This window comes from Corvus hawaiiensis, chromosome 3, assembly GCF_020740725.1.
Source record: "Corvus hawaiiensis isolate bCorHaw1 chromosome 3, bCorHaw1.pri.cur, whole genome shotgun sequence".
Taxonomy (NCBI): Eukaryota; Metazoa; Chordata; class Aves; order Passeriformes; family Corvidae; genus Corvus; species Corvus hawaiiensis.
The window spans coordinates 69,928,610-69,949,922 of record NC_063215.1 but is presented as its reverse complement, the minus strand read 5'-3'; the positions used below and the strand labels follow the sequence as shown (position 1 = coordinate 69,949,922).

At 35.9% G+C, this 21,313-nt stretch overlaps 1 protein-coding gene across 11 annotated transcripts in view; it reads right to left on the bottom strand.

The window, feature by feature from the left end:
• The window catches only part of RGS7 (regulator of G protein signaling 7), a 242,621-nt gene that overhangs the window by 91,298 nt on the left and 130,010 nt on the right, over positions 1–21,313 (bottom strand). For all 11 annotated transcript variants that reach the window (XR_007202118.1, XR_007202119.1, XM_048296464.1 and 8 more), the window contains exon 4: positions 14,288–14,338. Coding sequence is in view for 9 of the 11 variants with exons in the window: in XM_048296464.1 (XP_048152421.1) it covers positions 14,288–14,338 (51 nt within the window). In the remaining 2 variants the exon portion in view is untranslated. The remainder of the gene's footprint in view (positions 1–14,287; positions 14,339–21,313) is intronic.

The following is a 21,313-nucleotide window of genomic DNA, read 5'->3' as shown; positions in this document are numbered from 1 at the left end:
CTTCTCAGAGGAGTTTAGAAAGGGAGTCTTACTGACTCAACAGGAAGGACCACAACCTGATTATACTATAATCCACTGTACTAGGTTATACAGTTGGTATTTAAATACTGTATTGACAAGATTTAGATACTGTATTAGCAACAAATCTGATCATAATCATCCACATAATCACCATGTCCTACTTCTCATGCCTGATCCAAGAGTGTTTTCTTCATTACTCCGTTATAGGGACACACTAACAGTCCTGCCTTTTGTGCTCACAAGGTGAATGGGGACTGACCTAAATCTGAAATACTTTTATCCAGATAAGATGAACAGAAGTCATGTCACCATGAAAGACTGAAGGAAAGGGGAAGCTGGCCTATGGTTTCTGGAAAGAACAAAACAAAAACAAAATAAAAACCTTTATTCACTCACAGGAAATGAAAAAGCAAAAAAAAAAGGAATTATCAAATTGGAGGGAAAAAAAAGGGGTCCTTGAAAAATAAGCTGCATCTCCCTGCTAGCAACACACAAACCCTCCATTTGAAAACTTTTTAAGTATTGCCTGTTAAGTTTTTTCTGTGGTTGTTTCCCACTGCATTTCAGCTGACTACACATTAACTGTTGCTATGTCCTATTAAAGTCTGCTTTTATTCTCTTAATAAATTTGTATCTTGAAAGGCAGACCCCCGACATGTCAAAATGCAATGACTTGAGGTGACAACCAAAGCTTTCATGTTGACCAAAAATAATAAAAAATAATTGGAGCTGAAACATGAGGTCTCAAGAAACAGACAAATGAAGAGTGAGGTGCTGGCACTGAGATGTGCTATAACTTCACCTCTGGAATATTTGTTTGTGGTGTTTGTTTGGTGAACAGGAAACATGCTGCTACAGAGGCTGGAGGAAATCCATCCAAGCTGTAACCAACAGGTAAACTTAACTACCAGGCAAAACAGAACATGGCACAATTTGGTAACTAGATTTGGTCACAGTTCATTCAGGACAGTGATGCCTTAGGTTTTAACTTTTATATTTTTCAAATCCTGTACTGCCTAGTGTGTAACTGAAGTTTCTTGTGGCCTGTTAACTACTGTTCTCTTATGCTAGTTAGACATAACAAAGCCTCTCTAGGTTTGCTCTCCAAGAACACCTAGATAGTCCCAGGCCCCAAAACATGTAAACTAAGGCCTCTGAAGAGGAGGGTAAACTTGGGGTAATTACATCATTAACTACAGTTGTAATTGGAGAATTGATCCTGATATGCAAATGGACCAAATTTATACAAGTGTGAAGAACTCGTGACCCAAGGTCCATCTTGGGCGTAGCCTTTTAATTCTCCAGGATGTACCTTGAAGGCCCTTCAAATAAATACCTATTTTATTCCCTTATTCTTGTCTAGTCTCTGTTTTTAGGTGGCATCAATACAGTCATGAAAATTGGCCTGATAGTGTTTAAAATTCCCTTTATAGTTTCCCTGTCATCTCCCACCTCAATTTTTTAAAGTACCTATCAATATCACACCAGCAATCAAGCATTCCAGTGGTGGAATCTACCTCTGTACCTACCAATGAAAGTCAGCATTTATAAACCTTTTCCTCAATTTCACTATTATATTCTTTAATTTTTCTATTTTCAATTTTGTAGAAATCACAGATTTTTGCTTTTCTATATACCGATATCTCTTGTCTCTTTAAATTGAAATGATAGAAGGGTGAAATACAAACTCCTTTGAAGTATGGGTTTCCTGTTTTTCCATCTGGCTCTACCTCTGAAACTGCAACTTTTTGGTTTAAGCTTTGATTCCCATGCTTCCTTAAGGAGAAATAGAGAAAATCAAAATCTGTGTGTCTTGTTTTCCCTAATGACTCTCTGAATTTATCTCCATAAGACATTTCCGAACACTTCACTCATTCCCTCCTCCAGTATGAAACTCTGAGCTAATATTTGAAGTCATATGTGCACCCTTTTGAGCAAACCTGCTAAAGACAAAAAAAAATATTTACAAAAAATCCAATTACTGCAAATACACTACTTTTGAGAATTCTCCCAGTTGAAATCTTGTTCCACAGTTTCAAGCATCTGTAAAAGACCCAAAATACTGGACACAGACTACTTCTACTCAGTATTATAATTATTATGCTTCTATTTCAGGTTTTCTTGTATACTGCTTGCCAGTTGCTGCTAGCACACCAGATCTTCCTACTTTTCTCGCCTCCAGCAGCTGAGTCTGCAGACATGTGACCAAATTGTTTGGCTGCAAATGCTCGGTGGGGAAGTATGTGATTCATTCTGCACATGACACCTAAGAATCTGTGCATGTTAGTATTAGCCAGGAAATGTATTTTACGTCACGGTTCCCTAAGATCTGGTGCCCTGTGGGATGGTGTGCTTTCTTGGCCACACCACAGTGCCATTGCTTCTCCCCTTCTTTGTCACACTCAAGGGAAGGCACAGCTCTCCCTCTCAGTCAGCTCTGCTTGGACACCACAAGCACTGCAGCATTTACAAAAGCACAGTCCAAGCATGTGACCAATCAGCACTGCCATAGACAGTTTTATATCTGGGATGGGGTTGTAAAGGAGGAGACCCGTCTTTAAGGCTTGGGACATCTGGGGCATGTGGATAACCAGTGTGGTTGGTGCACCACTTGGATTTGTGGCCAGCAAATATGAAAAGTAAGCACAGGCTTTTTCAGTGCACAAAATATTTGTTCCTGAAGGGACTACAGAAGATAATATTGTCGAGTCAGAGGGACATCAGCTAGAGTGGAGATTCTGAAGTTGGGTGAGGGTAAGCAGTAGGTAGCACTAAATCTCTCAGTGATTACTTCTGGTCAAGATGAATCATGACACTTTTTTTAGTCTCTGTTTTGATATGACTTGCTATTGCACCAACCATTAACTTTGTGTCATTGCCATGCATTGCTATCATAATCACAGAACACCCACTTATGACCAGGCAGTTCAGAAAACACAAAAGAACACACAGCAGCCACAGCTAGAAAAATAACTGCCTCTTTCACTGCACTCAATTCAATAAAGAACAATACAATTTCTTTATAACAATTTTCATACCTCCAGCAAACTGAGAGCATAAAGTACTGAAAATAATGTATTTTTTTCTATGGGAAGAGTGCTCTGATTTTAAAGTCCACCAGGAGTTAGCAGCTTTATAATTGTTGTCATTGAGACACACATCAAGGAAAAATGCCATCAAAGCTCAGGAACAGTAACAACAAAGAATACGGAGGTGGCTTTTCCGGAGAATAACATGTCACTCCCCATGTGATCAGATACAATTATCTGGGATGCACATACACAAGAATCCTCAAGGCAGTTATTAAAAACAGGATCACTTTTAGAGAGTTTTCTTTGTCCATTATTTATAGTAGTTTGGTTGGCAAATAAAATATAGTTCACTGTCCTCATCAAAATGAAGGAGCAAAATTTCCAATGTTGCAAAAGTCCACTTTACACCATTCTGTGTTCCTATTATCATAACTCCCACTCCCAGTGCTCACTTCTCCCCTTTGCAAGGGATTTACACAGATAATTGTAGAGAACTATCAGTTCAGCCAGACAAACTCTGCTATTAAAAATACAGAAATACCGACAGATATTAACTAGCAAAAATAGCTCAATGAAAACTTTCGTAAGTGCCTTTTTCCCCCACAAAAAGAGAAGAGGCTTCAATGAATGACCTATTTCTTCTCTAGTGACAGAATCTAAATGTAGAAGGAAAAGATGGGACTGAAGACAACAGCAGCAGCAAAAGCTATCAAAGGCTTTAAAATAAATTGATAAAATGAACAGAAGTATCTGGTTCAAAATAACGGTCAATCTGCATTTTATAGCCAGTAAAATATTAAATGGCTGAACTGTTACCTGTAGTGTGCCACTTATCATTTAATCACCCTCAGTACTAAAGGAAAAAAGTTGGAAAATATGTCCTTAGGTTTTAGAAAGACATCCAGGGAAAATCTGGGAGAAAAAATGATGTGCAAATCAGACACCCATACAGACAGCATGATAGGAACTATAATAAAGGATAGAAGGAATGAAAATAAAGATAAATGCAACAAAAAAGGAAGATTCAGGATGACTTTTGTTGCTGGATACAACTCTGTTAGTGTTCCTATGTAGAATTAGAAGACATATAAGGTTATGAAAATCTGGTTAACATATTATCTTGCATTCCCAGGAATCTCTTGGCATGATTTCCCCAAAGGTTTTCTAAAGGTATTAAGCAGATCATGAGAAAAGCAATAGGTAGAAAGGAGGGAATAAAGGTTAGGCACAGCAGATCAGCGATTACACTGAATAATGTAATATTACAATGAAGTAATAATATTACACTGAAGGGGGGTTACCCACAGTAACTGTGTTTAATAGGTCCTGGACTGTTCAGGATAATCCCAAATTATCTACAGAAGAGTGTGAATCACAGACTCACAGAATTAACTAGGTTGGAAAAGACCTTCGAGATCATCAAGTCCAACCTATGACCTAACACCTCCTCATCAACTAAACCATGGCATGGTTATGGACATGGTTTAGTGATGGACTTGGCCGTGCTGGGTTAATGGTTGGACACAATGATCTTAGAGTCTTTTCAAACCTTAAAAGGTCTATGATTCTGTTCCACAGTTACCATGATATAATGTTGCTTCTCACATTTTTGCTTGTTTTCTTTCATGCTAGTGGTTATATTTGATGATGTAAATAATTCCAAAATTTCAAGAGGCAAATATTTCACATTTCTAATAAACTTAAAGGCTATTAAAAGGTTAAGTTTTCCAGTTTAACTGAAGTATTACCATAAAATAGACAGTAATCAGGAAGCAAACTTTCAAAAGGAAGTGTAAATTACTTGTAATAATTTCTGCATGCCTAACTGAGGTGAATAGACTCTTTTTATGGCTTGGATTTTTTTTTAATTAATTTGAGCCTCAGCTTTAGTGAGAAAAGTAATTTTTTATCACCTGTAAAAATTAAATTCTATTGACACTAGGTATTTTATACTTTGTGGTTCCAACTGTTCTGAAGCTAAATGAGGTATTGCAGCTACAAAACCAGAGTCGACATGGCTGTTGTCACCCACCCCACCACAAAAACAATTAAGATCCTGATAATTTGTGGAATTTGAGTAGATGACTGAATGCAACCAGTGAAATTAGAAAAAGGGAGAGACATTAGAGGGAGAACATCTGAATGGAGAAGTACACATTAATTAGATCCAACCACCAGCCATAAATAAGTGAGAACCAGAGGATTTTATGCCGTAAAATTGGAGCATGAACCATGGAGATTAAAAACAAACAAAAAAAAAAATAAAAAGGAGGAGAAGATAGTAGAGGAGTAGAGATGAAAAAAGGAAGAAAAAGAGGGAAGGATGTATTGAAAAAAATGAGAGAGTGTCTAGGAAATATTATTCTGTCCAAGATGAAATCGCAAGCAATGTCCTTTGCATAGTAAATGTGCCTGATCTTGGACCATCACTGTGCCCCTGTGCACAGAGCAGTATTTCTCCACATGTGCTACGGAAAAACTTAAAACTCTCCTCAGGTCAATTACTAACAAAATCAAGAGAAGGCCTCACACTAACCTTCCAGTCACCAAATACTACATATGACATGTAAATATCAAAACATTTTTGTTTACTTGACTATAAATAGCTGCAGCAGCTGTCGGCAAGATGAAATAGGATTTCAACTGCTTTTATTCAATTAAGTTGGCCAGATTTAAAATCTCACTTCCACCTACTTGCATTTTTCATTACTATATAACACAGTTCTTTGGCAAACAAAGAAGCTGAAATCTAATGAAGTCTCTAGACAGTTCTTTAGCTGCTTTTAATTAATTATGCCAGTGTGAATTGGGAATTAGTAAATGTTCTTCCTCTTAAACCTCCGAAACTTGGTATGGTCCCAAAGGTTCAGAAGGAGGCTGTCAAACAGTAAGAAAACCATAAAATTTCCTAGTAACTTTAGTAGAAATGAGATAAAATATTTTATTAAGAAGGTCATTATAATTCAATTTATGCAATTAAATAATTAGCTTTATTTCTAAATGTTATCAGAGTTCTCCCTAAAAGAGCATAATTTTTCTTGGAGTCCTCATTTGTGCTTTCATCCTCAGCTAAGTCAATATATGTTTGTTGTTATTAACAGTCAGTAACATAATAGTCTCTGACCATACTGCTACTTGTTTAAAGAGTTGCAATACAAGCAGACAGGATGGGGAACAGATGATATTTTCAAATCAGCAGGATTTGGGATCTGAAGCCTGTTATTTTTAAAATCTGATGCATCAATAAGGAGTTAATATAGCCTTTACCTATATTTGCCTTATGCTAAAATATTTCTTCCATATTCTGAGTGGCAACATCAAGGAAAAGATATAGGTACAACACCCAGAAGGAAACACACACTTTAGGAAGACTAAGTTCCTTAGAAAAACAATGTGGAGAATTTTCGAAGAAAACTAAGGAAAAATGCCTGATTTGGGATTTCATTCTAAAAACTGATTATAAAGCTTTTCAGACCTTATAAATCACTGAGGAGAAGCAAGTATGACTTTTCAATAGCTCATCTTATCTATAGATTTATGACAAAGCTGTGTACTTTGACATAACTTCATGGGTAAAGATTTCAATTGTGCAATTTAGATTTAAGGCCTAACTTGTTCTGTGACAGAATTAAAATCTTCCTTCAAATGGTGCAACAGAGCATCTGAAGTCCTTTCCAATGAAATTACTTAAAGATTAATGACGTTTCAGCTTCTATTATCTTGATCAGGTAACAGTTTTAACATTAAGCTGTTATCTCAGTAGGCTTGTTCAGACATATTTTTTTAATCAGTATTTTTTATTCTAGTCAATACTTTTTCTTCCTTTTCTCTCAATAAGACTCTGAGACCTCAGTGAAATAAAGCCCATGCTGCCTACTGAATTGTAAAGAATATGCTGATTGTTGGTTTGTTTCAATTTTTCAAATCTAACTGGATATCAGACACATTTTATAAACTAGATTTTGGATTTTAGCCTGAGATGTAGCTTAAAGGCCATGTTACAACTAATACTATTTTAAAAGGCACCTAGTTAAATCTTGTTTCATTGGAGTTAAAAATACAACCTCCAACTTTGTGCAGAGGTTGGAATTTCACCTTTAATGGTTAAAACAAAGGATGAAGGAGTGAATGTCATGTGAAGGTATTATACTTAATAGTGAAAATAATTCTGAGTAGAATCTGGAGAATTTGATATTAAAGGCAGTAATTATTTCCTATTAAAATAAATATCTTTGAAGTCATCACCATGGAACCAGAATTAGTATTAAGAAAAACTAAATTTAAAAACTCAGTTGGTGCCTTGTTTTTAACCAGAGAGAAGGAACCATCAATAGAGTTCTGTTTTATACAGAAAATGTGTATGTCACACAAGTTATATTTGAATCATAGAATTATAGTATGGTTTGGGTAGGAAGAGACCTAAATTTCATCTAGTTCCAACCCTGCTGACATGGTCAGGGACACCTCTCAGTAGGTATAGTGGCTCAAAGCCTAATAAGAACCAAAAGAGATCTATTTTGAGTCAGTATGCTATTGACAATATCAAACAGGTTGCTGACAGCAACAACTTTACAGAACACATGCATTTTGTCATACCAATACCTAGTACTATCATTTTATTTTTACAACCATTTTATTGTACAAAAAATTATGCTAGACAGCAGCAAATTCCATACTTGTCTTCTTTACCCATTACTCCAAGATGGACATTTATTTATAAATTAAGCAGACACAACTCATTTATATTTCCCAGGTAACCGAAACGTTTATAAAATTTCTTAATTGCTAGAGTGAAAAAACAGAAACTATTTTTTATGAAATCTTGCAAAATAATGCCTCCTCAAGGCAATAACAAATTTTATTTAGACATGCTTAGCATGATGGAACAGTTGTAGTAGTTTGACCTATTTGCCTGTGTGAAGGAAGAACTTTGTAACTAATACCATGATAACGTACTTTGCATCATGACACTGATAGCATACTTTGCATCAATACCAGTAACAAACTTTGTATCTTCCCTATAAATGTAAAAAAATTTTCATTTTTAACCAGATGCCACACTACCAAAAAGATCAGAAGAAATGACTGCTCCTTCAAAGAAAATTGCAAATGAGTACAGATGTAGCCTACCACCTATCTACAAGAGAGGAAATAAAATGGCCAAACTAGGAACATATTAATCACTTTCGAGAGTGACTACAGGGAAATGAGACTGTTCAAAGAGTACTGGCACATTTGTAGAAAAACAGCTCACTCCAGGTGGCCCTGCAGGTCTCTGTGCTCTTCGAAAACACTCCTAACACACACAGTCTATACAGGATAATAGATTATACTAATCTGGAAGAAGCTTCAGTGGAAAAAACATGAAATCCATTAAATCTGATACATCCTGTCACAATTGAATTGCAGTCAGTACACCTCTGTTCACCATTTACAAAATCTCTCTAAAGGCTTTGGGCAAATAAAACAGCCTCTTCACATGAACATTTAGCATTGCACTCCTGGAACCTCAAGAGTGGCTAGAAGCCCAATGATTACCACACACAGGTAAGTACCACCTATGCTGCATGTAATTATAGGAAACCTGACCCACACATTTTTTGCATGAGTATCACAATGTTACTATTTTTAAAAAAGTGTCTGTAAATTCTGATATTTTCCATTCTCAAACAGAACTTTGTTTTACTTTCTTTTTGTTCATCTGAGATAAAAGTCATTATTCCATTGAAATGTTACAGGATCTGACAAGCTCAGATCAAATTTACCCAGTAGAAGTAAGCTGGGAAGTTAGTTATACTAGAATTGACAAAGGCTCATGAGGTTTGCTATCAAATAAAATGTGCCAGAATTTCTATTAGGTATATGAAAAATTACAGTGTCTAGTGTCCCTGGTTTCCCAACATGAGGGGTATGGTATGTGTGCAGGCAATATAAATTATTTTATTTCGGTTTTGGGTTGCTGGTTTTTTTTAAGATTATAAAGGGGAACATTCTACTCTTCTTGCTCTTCCCCAAGTTTAGATTAATGCAGAGACTGCAAAGATAAGCATGACCTTTTCATTCCCTTCTTTATTTCTTCTCATAAGAGACTCTTTTCTCTGTTAGCAATCTCTGGAAGTACCTCCCTAGTGCAGTTCCCTAGTGCTGTTTCCCAAATGGCAATTGTTTAGAACATCTTGTCTGGCTCCTGCTCTTTGCTGCTACCTTTCTGCATATAATTGGGGAAAGGGAAAACAGGGAACTGAACAATTTTTCAAGTAAACTTTCATAAGCTCAAATAAAAATCCTAACATTTTTCTTTTAACTCTTTCAAGCAAGTCCTGTGTATTATCAAGGTCATTATCAGTATAGCAGCTGCTGGAGAGAGATTTGAGTACAAAGCAAAGGAGGGAAAACTGGAACAAGCATAAACAGATGTTGTGCTACTGAGCCCTCCCTTTTTCTTTCACTGGATCAGTGACCACAGTTTTCATGGACGCTAATGGGCATCTAGTTACAAATTAGTTGCACCAGTTAAGTGAAAAGACCATAAATGGTGAGAACTGAAACTGAAAAATCACAGGAGGATGTAAATACCAAGGTAGTCTTTTTTCATTATAAAAGTAGATCTAGTCATATATATTTTTGGCTTTAATGTAATTCCTGATGTCTAAGTGCAGTACCAAACTACTTCAACAGACCGCCTAAATGAGCTGGAGCAGGGCAATGTGAGTGTCGAGGTCAAGCATTCTAGAGTGGCTGCAGTGTCTCTGCTGGGGCAACCATCCGAATAAAGTGACTCCAGCCAAATTCAGCTGCTTTGCAGCTGTGAGAAAAATAAATAAGCAACACTCAGGAATAAAGGTACTGTAAAGGAACATGAGGATGATGTCTAAATACATTATCTACTCTTATTATCTACTTTTCTGACACATCTAGAAGAAAATTATTCAAGGGATGACTTGAAGATGAAATCAGTGTTTGTGAATAACACACATTTCATTGTGAAAAGACTGGAAAACTCACACTGTTCTTTTTCCTTCAGGAGACAACAGCATGATTTACTATTAGCATGTTGAATATTACGGAACAGAGAAATCAAGTGTTTGCCAAAAGGGCATCGAAGAAATCAGTGCAAGAACCAAGTACAGGATTAGTCTCTTGGCAATTTGAGCTGCAACCTTTAAATCAGCTCATCTGTCCTTTTTGTTCTATTTTTTCCACTAAGGATTAAAAGAACTTCAGTTGCTGGTGTGGTCATTCTGGTGCATTTCACATCATTAATGATCACTTTGAAAAAGAAAACACAATGTAGAAAAACAAAGTAGATTTTCCACATTAAGAGTAATTGGCAACATCAGTGAAGAGTCAGCACTCACCCTGTAATGGTCAATTCAACAACACATGTCTAAGTGCCAAACCACAAGCCCTTACAATTCTGTAAACTCAGTTAATTGCTTCTTTTCAGGTTGAGATCATGCTTACATTTATTCCTGAATAAAACTTCGCCATTAAAATTAACTTGGACAATTCCTGTTCCTTAAAATTTTACAGATGAGTTGTAGGCTGAAATACAAATATTTTTTAAGTACATATTGAAAAGCAAACAATGTAACAGCAACTGTACCTTGCATTGTACACAGCTATTCTGGGCACAAGCTCTGCTCCACTGAAATAACTTCAAATCTGGTACAATTTAGCAGAATCCACCTAGCATCTCCAGTTTATTTTCTTGATGGAGATCTACTGCAGCAAGCCAAAATCTTTCAAATATTCCACTGAAAATTATTTTCCATTTATGAAAAATCTGCATGGTTTTATTGACTGGCAGTTTACAAGTTCCAGCTTGTTACTATTTTTTACTGGAAATTGCTGTTTCCAGGTGAGAGCTTTACACTTATTAACACATTGAAGCAAATGTTGCTGTCAGGCCTTCTTCTACCTTTGGTTCTCCCACTATCCATAGAGCTGCCTACTTCATTTCCACTTAAATGGTATTGGAGCTGTATTCCCTATGCAAAGCAAGGGAAAAAACTACACTAAAAAATATTACTTTTTTATATATAAAGTATGGCAGCATCAGTAGCGTTACTTTCTCCTTACTAGTTCTGTGTTTTATTAAAGAACAAGTTGACTGAAGGAGTTAGGTGTTTTCACCCTAGAGAACAAGGCTCGGAATGGGACCTCATCACACTTTTCCAGTACTTAGAGGACAGAGATGATCTTCACAGGGAGCCACACTGAGAGGATAAAGGGCAATGGGTACAAGTTGCATGGAGAGAGGTTTCATCTATTCAAATTTTTTACAGTGAGAACAAATAATCACTGGATGAGGCGGAGTTCCCATCAGTGGCGGCATCCAAGATGAGACAGGACAGAATGCTAGGTAATCTCACCCAGGTTTGCCTCTCCATGAAAGTTTGGACCACATGGTCTTCTGAGGTCCCTTCTAATCTGAGGCCCCTTCTGTGAATCTGTCTACTTAAATCGCAATTTACCTGCCTTGCTTGCATGAGTATTTGCACAGCACTTGTAGATGAGTTGTGCAAATAGTCCTTACATTTTTCTGGACAGAATAGAATATATCTTAAAATATGAAATCCAAGGTCTACTTTATGTTGTTCTTCTAGGTATGTGGCTGATACCAGATTTAGACAGAGATGATAATTTTCAGTGCAAACTGAGGCATTATTTATTTCTGCATCACAAAACTGCATAGCTTCACAAGTGATTTGTAACAGGACCCTACAGGGAGTTTTAAAAGACAACCAGGTTAAACTCTGACACACTGGTTAAAAGCAGTCAGAGGACACTGGAAATCCAAATTACGGTGACAACATATTGCAGAAATTTAGGTCTTTTCCACATGGGGTTCTAGATTGACTTGTCCAGAATGGAAACGAAAAGCCACACACTTATGAATTTTGAAAAAACAGAACATTTTCAGAAGTTCTGTCATGTGAAAAGCTCTTGCTCACCATCTCTCAAGTTCACTGTCATGTGGCAATTCTGAGCATTACCCAAAGGAAGCATTTAGGGCTATTTGTTTTCTGAAGACCTGAATTTAACCAGTTCCAGATAGCTGACTTTGGACTAGGACCAATATACATAAGACGTTTTTGCCATTGTGGACTGTTTTTTCCATCCATGTAATCTGAGAGGATAAAACCCAGTTTCAGCTAAATTACTGTGCTGTTTTGGTTACATATGTTAGTAGTTTGTGTGTTTGTTTAATTTTAATTGGATATGAACATAAGGAACAAGGAGACTTGGTTTCTGTTTAGCACAAGCTTTTCCTATTCCAAATTTTGCAACAAGCAGGTAATCTGAATGACAGCCTATTCCAGTATTGCAGTTCTGGTTTGACAAATAAAGGTTAAGCTTCCACATCAAATAAATACACAAATAGTAAATACAAATAGGTGAGTGTTTTGTAGCCAACAACTGAGAAATGCAATATCACACTTAGGTCTGTTGAAACCTGCACATTACCTTCAGGAAGCAAACATACAGCACTGTTCAAAGTTAGTTAAAAATGCAGTGATCTCTTTAATGTAACATGCCAATACATTGTGAACTGACTACTTCCAAATATCAAATTACATATTGATAGTTCCTCGTTGCTCAAGTCGCAATTTTAGATACAGTGATTTTGCTTTTTGCCGTGATCATACTTTGATTTGTATTTGTAATTTTACAGAAAGACACATTTAAAAATAAATACAAAAATAACTCCCAAAAACCTAAAAAAAAAAGCCTGAAACAAAGCAAGGGAAAAAAGCATTTTTGATCATTTTTAAAGAGGGAAGATTATCTTTCCTCTAAACAAAAAAAAAAGGGAACTTCCACAGAATATTTTATTTCTACAATTCAGCATTTTCTACTAGAAATCATTCCTTTACAGAAAATTTCTGATCAGGTAACTAGATTCCAGTCAATCAAGGAAATAAATAATAGCTAAATGCAATAACCTGAATTACCAAAATATGGGTATGGATCTAATATCGACACCCAACTGAGATGGACAAAGACTCTCTAATGGTTTAGAGTTAGAAAGCGTATGTTTATTCCAGCGCCGGGCAGCTGCATGGGTAGCTCCCTGATAAGCAGTGCAAAGTTACAAGCCAATACAAAGTCTATTTATCTACAAAAGTTATGAATATCCAAAATACAAATGCATATGTATAACATTGATACCTCCCATTCTCCACTTCGTATGGAATTTAGCTTAAATGTCATTAAGCATGCATGGTATGCTCCCTGAATTGGGTCGGTGGTCTCGAAGATGAGGTAAAAGTGGTCTTCCTTGATTTGACTTTTCTGCCTCCCTGGGTTTTGACAAATTACTTTTGGTGACCTTCCAGTTCCTCTTTGTGGGACTTATGAATAGGTTCTCAGATGGGGAGGAAATTGATAATTGTTTACGTTCCCTAGATCTACTTATCAATGTTTCTGTCTCTCATTCTAAGCACAGCTAAACAAATATAAAAGTGACAGGTAATCAGTTATTTAGTAATCAGTTACTCGCATCTTGAAAACTCATTTCAGGTCCAGCTCTTCTTTACTAACTATTAACTTTTAATTAATTCTAGCTGGGCCTAAGCTCACTTCTATTTTAACTAAATTCAGCGCAGCTAACCTTCTAACTAAATCTTTATGTTTCTTTTAAAATCTGTATTTCAAACCAAACTGTGTTTCCTGCTAGCCACACAACAAACCAGTGGCAGAGTTTGGAACCAAACCCTTACTTCCATGTCCCAATCCAGCTGATCAAGCAATGAACTGTTCTTCCTCATATGACTGATTTTATTTGCATTTCACTTTCCATTTAAGATGCTATGAAAGTGTCCAAATTTAAGATTAGCTTTTAGTAACAGTACAAGAATGTATTTTAGTAGTTCTATTTATTTTTTATATATTGAAAGATTCTGTAAGAAAACAGCATGTATTTAACAAACTATTTAGCATAACACTGAATAAATTCCTCATGGACTCAAACACATTTTCTACCATAGAACTACCATTATCATTGTTGTCCATCAAATTGTTTCCTGTTACCTGCAGCAATCAAAGGGATAATCAAAATCCTCAGATTCTTAGCAAAGGTTTCTAAGATTTGATGTCTGTTTTGCTATTGAAATTATACTGGTCAAATGCTGTCTTGTCACTCCCGCTGCAGCAGAAAACAAAGTCAGGTCCAATACTTTTAAAAAAAACAAACTAGAATTTGAAGACATGAAAACAAAAGAAATTACCTGGGTCTTCTATCGATAAATTCTTCGTTAACCATTGAACAATATCTGAACCTAGGAGCAAAAGAAAAGGCATTTATAGATTAGTAAATTTTCTCTCCCTATTCTTCAGATCCCTGAGGCAATTCATATTGTTCTTCCATGGAAGAGATCTACATTTTTTGCTCAGTTTGTCTAGAAAAAAAACCCACTGGCCATTCTATTTTAGTTTAGTTTCTTTTTTTAGCTTTGTTTTAGCAGTGAAACACAGCACTTTTTCTTCAGGCAAGACTTATAAAACGTAATAGAAGTGCATTAAATGCGCAGTAGTAGTCTGCATTTTAAAAATAACACTACTTCGAAATTTACATAGAAAAACATTTTATTAAGCTATGTTTCCCCCCCTTAAAAATTAGTTTACCAGTAAAAGCATATTCAGTTACCTACATATGGACTACCAATGGATCAAATTCCACCTCATGGCTAAGCTCTCAACAAAATTCATTTTTCCCTCAGTGGTAAAGTGCTTTCCTTACCACTCCAGTCTCCCTTGCTCTCCATCCCTTCATTTACTGCATATGCTTTTCTTTCTATTTAATTTCCTGCCCTATTTTAAGGTCATGTGCTATTGCCCACCTCTTAACACCTTTGACACCAGGTTTCTTCCTGCCTTTTACACTGAGTATCCTTCCAACCTCACCTCCTAATTCCTAACCCCTCTGCTCCTCTTGGGCATGCGCTTCTATCAACTGCACTTCTATCACACTTTGCACTTCATGCCACAAGCTGAAGTCAGACTTGTTTTTCAGGCAGAAAGCTACAGTTGAACTTCACTCACTGTTAACATGATTTGCAAAATAAATTATGAAGCATTGCTGCGGACAAAAAACCCAAAGCACAATCATGATTTAAGCAACTTGAAATAACCAAACTGGCTTAGAGGGAAAATGAGTGAAACACTAGGGGATGTTACATGCATGTTCTTCGTGGCTCATGATACCTCCAGTTCAGACAAGCAATGTAATAGAGGGAGACATCACATATTTCCTTATAGAGCCAATATTTAAGTTGCTCATCTATTTCCCATCAAGCATTATAAAAAAAATTCTTTGATAAACCTTAGATTTAAAACAATAATAAAAATTTATACAGCTCACACAAATATAAACCAAATCAATAAAATCTCTTGAATGTACAATAATATATAACACTAGAATATGGAGCATATTTCCCCTGTTTCTCCCTAGATTCATATTTCTGCCTGTACTTTACATACTGCTTAATTTCCTTTGCTTATCTTAAGGCACTGAAAACAATATTTTAAAAAGGCATTTCAGAGACGGAAATTTACTTCTCCTTACAACTTTCATTTTATTACACTTAGTGAATAGCTCTATCATATATTTTACAAAGCCCCATTGATTATATCATAGCTTTCCCTGTGTGTATGCATTACTAAATTGATTACATAGCAGTGAAAATCTCTAGAGATTTAACAACCATGTCCAGAGGAGACATTTTCATTACTATGTTAAATGTCTAAATTTTGAAAGATATTAAACTGCAGTGGCACTGTTTCTCACAGCATTTATATGGCTTTATACCTCAAATGAGGCAATTTACCTTCGCATGCTGTTGGAGGTATACAAAATGTTAGAGAGAGATATTCCTACCCCAAAAATATTCTATTTTTATAAATACAACTTTAGTCCTTTTTTTATACATATGAAATTTACAAGGCTGACGCTGACAGAATTTTAGTTTAAGATGAAACTTCATAAGCCTCAATGACGCAGTTCCAAGCATAGCTATATTTTTCTGTCAGCTGACTAGAGAAGTTAGTCAGTCCTAAATATTTCCCTAAATCTTCAAAGATCAAAGACAAAAATTAGAAAAACAACATGACATTTTTGAATACTGATTTTTTACTTTGTCTTCTTTCAAATCTCTAAGGTACCCTATGGGAAGAAATCTTCTTTTCATCTCGCCTTCAAAAACTTCTTTCCTTTTTGCATCTTTTGAAAACTTTCTTACAGTGACATTCCTCAGTCCTGTATTCCTCAGTCCTCAGCTCCTGGCCTCACTTTTGCATATACATGGTCTGCACATCACAAATTTCACCTCCATATGCTCCACTGTCTTTTCGCTTATTATTAATAAGAGTGGGAAATGGGCTTTCTTGAAAATGGCACCATCTGATTATGAAAGTTCATTGATGCTCTATTCACACTTTATCCTGAAGCCATTGCCCTGACACTGGAAAGCCTGGACAGGAGTTTAAGCCAGCTATTGCATTTGAACACACTGATGATTTCAGATGCATGACTTTAATGACAGATGAATAAATACCAACATCAAATACTCTCCTTCTAGTGTGAAAGCTATTCAAGTAAAATCAACTTGCAAGTAATCTGTCATATCACAAGTGAGAAATGTATCAGTTCATATTTCTTTGGGAGATCTTGGGGCCAACTGTAGTCCTAAAAGTATAATAAAGGTATTAACTTGTAGAGCTTGCTGGGTGTTTTTTTAGCTACTGGTTTCAACATCTAATCAACAGTTTTGTTTCCCTTAATCGTTCCTGTGCCCTTTTCTAAGGTTTATTACTTATGCAAATGTGTTTCTAAAAGCAAAATCATTACTCTAATTTCTTATCTCAGGAAAAAAAACAAGGCAACAAAACAGGTGAAAACAGGAAAACAATACTTCCTGTCAGTGTAGCTTCGAAAAAAACTGACCAGTAAATTCATGTCAGTTTTAATACGCAACACTTCACATCTATAGGAATTATGATCCAAGACTATAAACATCATTATTTGTAAACAAGAACTAATACTTATAGGATGAAAAATCTTTAACCTTCAAACCTTATTCTGTCTTATCACCAGAAATCTAGCAAAAAGACAAACTAGTCAGATGATATAAATTTTGTGGAAACCACTACCTTGGTACTGGACTCACCTGAAAAGGAAAATTTTAGCAATCCAAAATAGAAAATGTTTGCTGCATCATATACTCAGTTTTTGTATACCATTTAATGTGTGATAACAATGACCCAGTTATAACATTGTCAAAGCAGATCCTTGAGTTCTCCAGGTCTCCCTGCCTCACTTCCACCAAGCAGCAAAAAAGGCAAATTGGTTATTAGATCTGCAAGGTCTGGAAGACTTCAGTCAAATTGCTGACTGAATTTTGAAATCCCAGAAAAACCTTCAATTGCCATGCCAATTTCTAAAGCAAATGAAACTGGACAAGGCAAAGTAATAAATTTTAATAATATCTTAAAACTAACATGAGCAGAAAACATTTGAAAAAATGGGGTTTTTTAGATATAGAGCCTGAAAGCCAACTGTGAGATTCCTTAAACACCAGCACCTATCCAGATAAAAGCAAAAAAATTCACAAGATCTTACTCAAGCCCAAAAATTATAAACTTTAATCTTCTTTAAAGAAATAGGCAAAAATATGTCTATGTTCATATACAAACAAAAAAGACTCAGTCATGTTCTTTGTAAAATGTACTTGCTGAAAATTCCACAAGTGGTTAATTTTAAATTAAATGGTCCAAAAACAGCAGTTGCTGAAGCTGTCACAGATCTTAAGAAAATACTTTTTGATGAAAGCATGCTGTCTGAACTCTGCAATACTAATTTCCAAGTCAAAGTCATAATGCCAAGGCAATGCGAAGGTTACCTTTCAGAGAAAAATCACCTATTTTAAACAAGTCCTTACAGAGTACATTTCCAAAAGGTGCTGGTTCTGATCTATAGAAAATTTCACAGGAATTATAAATCAAATTTTTGCTATGCCTAGATGCAATGAGCCATGTAAGCCTTGATCTGTCAGAAAAAAGATATGATATTAGTACTGCAAAAGAAAAGCAAAATTCAAAATGCTCTATCTTTTTCAAAATTCAAAAACATATTTAGCGGAAGGAGAGACAGTTGCAAGAAAGCATATTTTATTAATCAGAATCACAAACAAAGAGACCACTGAGAAACTTAATGAGTTCTTACTTCATAAAGAGACAGGTTCAACCTTGCAAAGAAAAGTCTTTTGCTGTTAATATCTCAGTTTAGTAACTAATACCTATTCTTCTTTTTACTTTTAGACCTCAGAGTATTTGCAGATGATGAAGAGGGAAGGTGACGCAGGAAGCCCTCCTGCACTGAGGATACCAAGAGAGAGGGTTTTGCTGTTGACAATCAAGATTTTTGCCATCTGAACTTTCAAGGGCAATGTAACCCTCACGCTTATGTTTGCCCAGCACTGTGACATCTGGGCAGATGGGCCTGTTTGGTGCCGAAAGGCAGGAGCAGATCATTCAGGTGCTGCCTCGAGGGAACCTCTTGGTCAGCTGGCTCAGCTTCAGAGCTTCACCACCACCTAGCCTTGAGAACCTAGAGAATTTTTTGCAGGGCAGCTCACAGTACAGAAAACTTAATAAACATGACTCTAGAAAGTATCAGTGTCTAAATTTAAGACAAGACTATTACTAAATTACTAAGGAAATAGTACTGTATTTCCACTGTTTCTCTTTATTTTTTATATTGAGAAAGGAGGGTATTGGGTCATTTTAACTTTTGTCTCCAACACCATCACTTCATGGAAATTAAGGTTAGTCACTGATATACTCTTCAAAATCCTTGGCCATGACTGAAAAAAGATATAAGGTGCAATTTCATTTCTCACCACTAATTCAGATATTGGAAACACAGAAAGTGGATTAGATAAACAGGGAGATTGTAAAAGCCAGCGGTCTCTCAGGTTTTCAGCACTAGCTGTTTTCAAACAAAAATTGCTGTCTAATGGAGAGTAGGACTCTACAAGGAAGGGCTTTCACTGGTGAGAGGGACAAAAATGATCTGCATTCTCCTTGAAGTTTTCACAGTCACAAACCATAGCATTTGTTGCCACAGATATATCAGCATGGATATTTTACAGTTTCTTTTCTTTATCTGAGAAGCACAGTTTGTGTATGAATTCTTCATGCATATATCTGAAAGAAATCAAGTACCATATAGTTACAGGCAGAAGGGCAGAGGGAAGAAAAACAATGGCTATACTATATATGGGTTAAATTATGGAAAAATACATTATTATCCAGTACCCATACTGGATTATTCAGATTAATTTTTCCCTATGTCTATTACAGCTGAGCAAAGAGAGGCTTTGCATCACTTGATTGCTGTGTCCACAGAAAGGTAAAAGAAGGATGCAGGGACCCCTCTCTGAGGCTGGGGTTGCAAAAGTGCTTGAAGGAACATAATCCCCATAAATTATTTCCACCCTGTGTTTTTAGCTAATAGATTTTTTCTTTCTTTTCTGTATTCTTTTGGATTAATGTAAAATAGATTTATAGGTTTAAGTTGGTACAATTTTTTATCATGAGTGGCAACAGAGCTGACACTGTGATAATTTTAATACCCTGCTGATTGCACTTACATATTTAATTTCCTGACCTTTACTATTTAAGTTGGTTGACTTTTTAAAATAAAAAACATCGAGTGCAATTTGATTAAAGAAATTATTTACATCTCAACTTCCACATGTATTTCTGCTACTTGCTTTTAAGAATTACTGATGAAAACAAATGCAGAAACTTACTCTTTTGACTTCTTATAATTGGGGGTGGACCATGCATTTGTTTGAGTTCTGTTAAACTTCAAGGAAGCTTGTACCCAGGTGCAAATTTTAAAATGTCATCTGAATAATACTGACTGTACAGAGAATATGAGATATTTTAATGAAACTATTCAAGCACAAAATTACAGTTTTCTAGTTTTGAAACAATATAAGCTGAAATACACTTTTTTCCAAAGTGAAGGTAGATACAGGAATTTGAAGAAATAAAACCCTCAAAGGAATCATCCTGCTGCTTTTGAGTTGGACTCTTTCATTCTCAGCTGTAATTCAGAAATACTCAAGCCTAGAAGGGCAGAACGGATCCATAATTCTGGCTAGCCTAACCTTGTGAAGAACAACGTGTTTCTTGATACTGTTATGACTTTCTGCCTCAGACAGGAAAATTCATCTACATTCATATTGTGAAAGAGCTAATAAAGAATGCGAAAATCTCTTCCACTTCCATACCTATATGAAATAAATCAGTGGTGCTGACCAACAAATTCCAGTAATGTAAACGCTTCAGTCACACTCTGTGTCATAACCAAGCCTCAGAGCAGAAATCCAGTTCATAAACACTAAAAGGATAATTAAATATGGCTGTGTATCTGTGCCACTCTTTATTCTAAAAGTGTCAATCCACACAGGTCCCTATCTCCTCCAGCAAAAGGAATTGCTGCTTCATTCCAGCAACATTTATCTCTAAAGTTTCCCAAAAGACATCCTCTACTTAGATTTCTTCCACAGCCACAAATGACACTAGCCGTGCATAATTGGCAATATGCCAGTAACCACAGATGAAACTTCTGTAATCCCAAGGCTCTTATCCTAAGCACTAGAGTTTAGCATCTTGCTGAAGAATATTGCTCCACACTAAACATTTGCAAGACAAGAGTGTTGCTGTTTAGAAAAACTAAGTAGCATGAAAGCCCTGTACAGCCTGTCTACTGCAAAGGAATTTTTATCCTTTCCTTCAAAATGATGTAAAACCTTGTGATCTTGATGAACAAGAATAGAGTATCAGTGTGCACATGACATGTAAAATCTTAAAAGATTCCTCTATGTAAAAAATATTTGTGGGGGGAAAAGCCCATAAAATATAAGCAGAATTTTGAACACCATAAAAAAACCCTGAAGAAATTTCATTTATGATAAATCCTCACCTCCAAATAAAAAAGAAAAACAAAACAAAAACCAAACAACCAACCAAAACCAGAAAAAAAAAAATCACACTTAGTTTTTAACTACTGTATGCTTTCTTCAAGCAAAACTTCTAAAGACTGAGATAAACAAGGAGGCCAGGAGACTTACTAGTGAGACCTACTTGATTTCCTGTTCATCAGAAATCTTAAATAATGGCAAAAGAAGATAAGAAGCTAAGTGACTTCCAACTTTTCTCATCATGATGTGCCATCCTTCTTCTCT